Here is a 3629-nt window from a genome sequence, read left to right as displayed (position 1 = left end):
TGCAGAAGAGTCAGAGGATATCATGGCAGTGTAATAGGTTGATATGTTAAACTTGTGGAAAAGCCTTCAATTCTGTTTTAACATATGAGAAGGAGGGGTGACTGACTTCATGACTAGCATTAAAAAAATATCACATGTTGGGAAACTTTCTGCCTTGATGGTTTTATAAACACAAGAGATAAAAAATGAGGCACATGCTTAGATATATTGGGACTGAGATGGGACTGTGGCATTGTCACAAGGGTACACAAATACTGAGAGTGACTGATAGAGGAACGGTCCCCATTGGTTGTGATCTCAGGTGAGACCAGGAGGCCTGTGTTTTAGCAAACCCTGGGCAATTGGAATGAAGGGCTCCTAAGATTCCATGACACACCCAGCTTCTAATTCTGTTATTGCAACAGCAGGCCGTTACCTGGGACTCTGGCCACTATCTCCCACACTCTCGTCAGAGCCTGAGCTACAGGCAGCACCTTCAGCTCTCAGCTCAAGCATTTCCAGCCTTGTTTTTGCAGTTAAGGACCCTAAAGTGCTGTGAGGGGGGATCAAGTTTTTCTGAACAGTAAGTTAGGAATTTGAGTTATTGACATCCGCCAGTCCTGATTAAACCTATTTGATTTCCAGTTTTTAACCGATCATGTGTTTGGGTTTCTTCTCCCCAGTGTCTGACTGCGCCTGTGGTGCCCCTAACGTCAGCATGGTGGCATCTGGCAGGACGTGTTCCAGGAAAACCACAGCGGTGAACTTTCCTGATATCATCGAGAATTCCTACTCCCAGCAGGAAGAGACCAAACCCAATTTCAGAGACAGCAAATATAGACTTCTTATGAGCCAGGTGGCCTACTTCCGGAACTACCAGCTGAAGACATACGGTAAGTTCTATAGGTTGACTACCATGAAACTGATGAGTGATGTCCTGTCTTGTCTCAAGAAACTAACCGTTCTCTTCATCAAAGTTAATTTCATGCTTCCCATACTTGTAGAAAACAGAAATAGGTATTTTAACATTTAGTTAAAGATGGACGACAGAGGCCAAAGTATTTAGCAAGTTTTCCACATCTGCGATAAGGTGGGTGAGGGACTGGGGTTACAATCCCAGCTATTGATTTCTGACACAGGCAAAGAACCACCTGTTTTTCTCAGCAAAAGGCTAAATCATGTTTACAGGAATCCTCTCTGTACCATAAAATATTCTGCAGACAAGTAGCATCCAGTCTGCTGGTCTAAATGTCTGTGGCTACTGAACTTTCATTAGGTTCCGGTTTCTGCTGAGGCCCAGTAGGCAAACTCTGTTCTGGGGACACTGGAGGAAACAGTGATAACACACAGTACCTGCTGTGAGGAGCTCGAAGGGGACCCTGCTCCTAATAGAACCTGTTGTATGTGTAAGTGGCACCATCAAGAGCAGGGAGGACCCTGGTACTGGTGCCTCAGCCTCCCAATTAGCTGGGATCCCTGGTGGACACCACCGCACCTGGCTAATTTTTGTATATTTAGTAGAGGCGGAGTTCCACCATGTTGGCCAGGGTGTTCTTGAATTCCTGAAGTCAAGGGATCTGCCTACTTGGGCCTCCTGACGTGCTGGTATTCCAGGTGTGAGCCACCATGCCTACTCCACAGATTGTTTTTTCAGTAAAGGTTGTTAGAATTCATCCGTTGGTCTAGTCTTCTATATAAATTTCTCTAACCATTCATTGACAGTGGTATATGATGAGATAAATCAGTATTGCAGGAACACTTCTGGAAAGTATTTCGGGCAATTTTTGTAAGATTTTGGGGAAAAAGTTTTAATTTTTTGCACTGACTTAGGTCAGAGGATACGTGATTAAGATCTACAAGATGAGGGAGAGTTTGTCCCATGGATCTGAAAAGCGGCTCATCTACTTCTAGGGTGACTTAGTCTAAGGCCCATGAGAACATTCCCACCAGAATATCACATTCTTACACTGAGAATATTTTAACTCCTTGTGCTATAACACTGATTAGGTCTTGTCTGAAGTGCGATTTCCTTAATGTGACCTGCTTTTCTGAATTTGTTTACAGAAGATCGAAAAGATCATGATGAAGAACAGAAATGCCGAGACAGCAAAAATAAACTTCTTATGAGTCAAGTGGCCTACTACCTGGGCTGCCGGCTGAAGACGGAAGGTTAGTTCTATAGGTTCACCATCACAAAAGTACTGAACGATGTTCTGTCTTGTCTCTGAGAAATGACACACTCTCTTCTTCAAAGTTAATTTCATCCTTCCCCTACTTCTAGGAAAATAGCAATGGGTATTTTAACATTTTGTTAAAGGTGGAAGACAGAGGCTAAAGTATTTAGCAACTTTTCCACGTCTGCAGTAAGGCGGGTGTGGGACTAGGGTTAATATCCCAGCTATTGATCCCTGACAAAGGCACAGAACCACCTGTTTTTCTTATCAAGAGGCTAAATCATGTTGACAGGAATCCTGTCTACCATATGAGATCCTGCAGAACTTATAAGCAAGATAAAGGTAGAAGTGTTTATTTCCAGGTTTCAGGGTGACTGAGTAGCTAAGACAAGTTGCTTTAAGGAGATCGAGAGAGAAGGTGAGAAGAGTAAAATCAGAAAAACAACATCTTCAACTCAGTAGCCAAGGCTGTCAGTGACATCCCTCAGTCCCAATTAAACCAATTTCACATCACCAGTTTCTAACCCATCATGTGTTTGTGTTTCTTCTCCCCAGTCCCTGGCTTTCTGTGTTCTGCCCCAAACGTCAGCAAGGTGGCATCTGGCAGACCTCCTTCCAGAAAAAACACAGAGGTGAACATTCCAGAAGGCGTTGAGAAATCCTGCTCCCAGCAGGAAGAGAGCAAACTGAATGTCCGAGTCAGCAAAAATAGATATCTTATGAGTCAGGTGAACTACCAGCTGAAGACCTACAGTAAGTTCTATAGATTCACCTCCACAAAAGTGATGAACAATGTCCTGTCTTGTCTCGAGAAACTTACCGCTCTCTTCATCAAAATTAATTTCATCTTTACCATACTTGTAGAAAATAGAAATGGGTATTTTAACATTTTGATAAAGATGGAAGACAGAGGCCAAAGTGTTTAGCAACTTTTCCATGTCTGCAGTAAGGTGGGTGTGGACGGGGGTTACAATCCCAGCTATTGATTTCTGACACAGGCACAGAACCACCCATTTTTCTCAGCAAGAGGCTAAATCCATGTTTGCAGGAATCCTCTCTGTACGGTATAATATCCTGCAGAAAAGTAGCATCCAGTCTGTTGGTTTAAATGTCTGAGGCTACTGAACTTCCATTCAGTTCCAGTTTCTGCTGAGGCCCAGTAGGCAAAGCTGTGTTCTGTGAACACTGGGGGAAACATGGTGATAGCACACAGTACCCGCTGTGAGGAGCTTAAAGGGGACCCTGCTCCTAATAGAACCTGTGGTATGTGTAAGTGGCTCCATCAAGTGCAGGGATTACACTGGTACTGCTGCGTCAGCCTCCCAATTAGCTGGGATCCCCGGTGGGCACCACCACACCTGGCTAATTTTTGTATTTTATGTAGAGGCGGGGTTTCTCCATGTTGGCCAGGTTGGTCTTGAAATCCTGAGGTCAAGGGATCTGCCCTCCTGGGCCTTCTAAAATGCTGGGATTCCA

General features: G+C 44.1%; 1 protein-coding gene across 2 annotated transcripts in view; it reads left to right on the top strand.

Annotated features, from left to right (window-relative positions):
- The first annotated feature begins 8 nt into the window (after positions 1-8).
- LOC108297706 (neuroblastoma breakpoint family member 3-like) overlaps positions 9-3629 on the top strand; it is a 16466-nt gene continuing 12845 nt past the window's right edge. For both annotated transcript variants that reach the window (XM_037735539.1, XM_037735538.1), the window contains exons 1-3: positions 9-562; positions 663-872; positions 2044-2148. In XM_037735539.1, coding sequence (XP_037591467.1) covers position 562; positions 663-872; positions 2044-2148 — 316 coding nt within the window. In that variant the 5' untranslated portion in view covers positions 9-561. The remainder of the gene's footprint in view (positions 563-662; positions 873-2043; positions 2149-3629) is intronic.

Source organism: Cebus imitator, unplaced genomic scaffold, assembly GCF_001604975.1.
Source record: "Cebus imitator isolate Cc_AM_T3 unplaced genomic scaffold, Cebus_imitator-1.0 Scaffold831, whole genome shotgun sequence".
In the NCBI taxonomy this organism is placed as follows: domain Eukaryota; kingdom Metazoa; phylum Chordata; class Mammalia; order Primates; family Cebidae; genus Cebus; species Cebus imitator.
The sequence above is the reverse complement of the archived record's forward strand: the minus strand, read 5'-3'. Positions and strand labels throughout refer to the sequence as shown.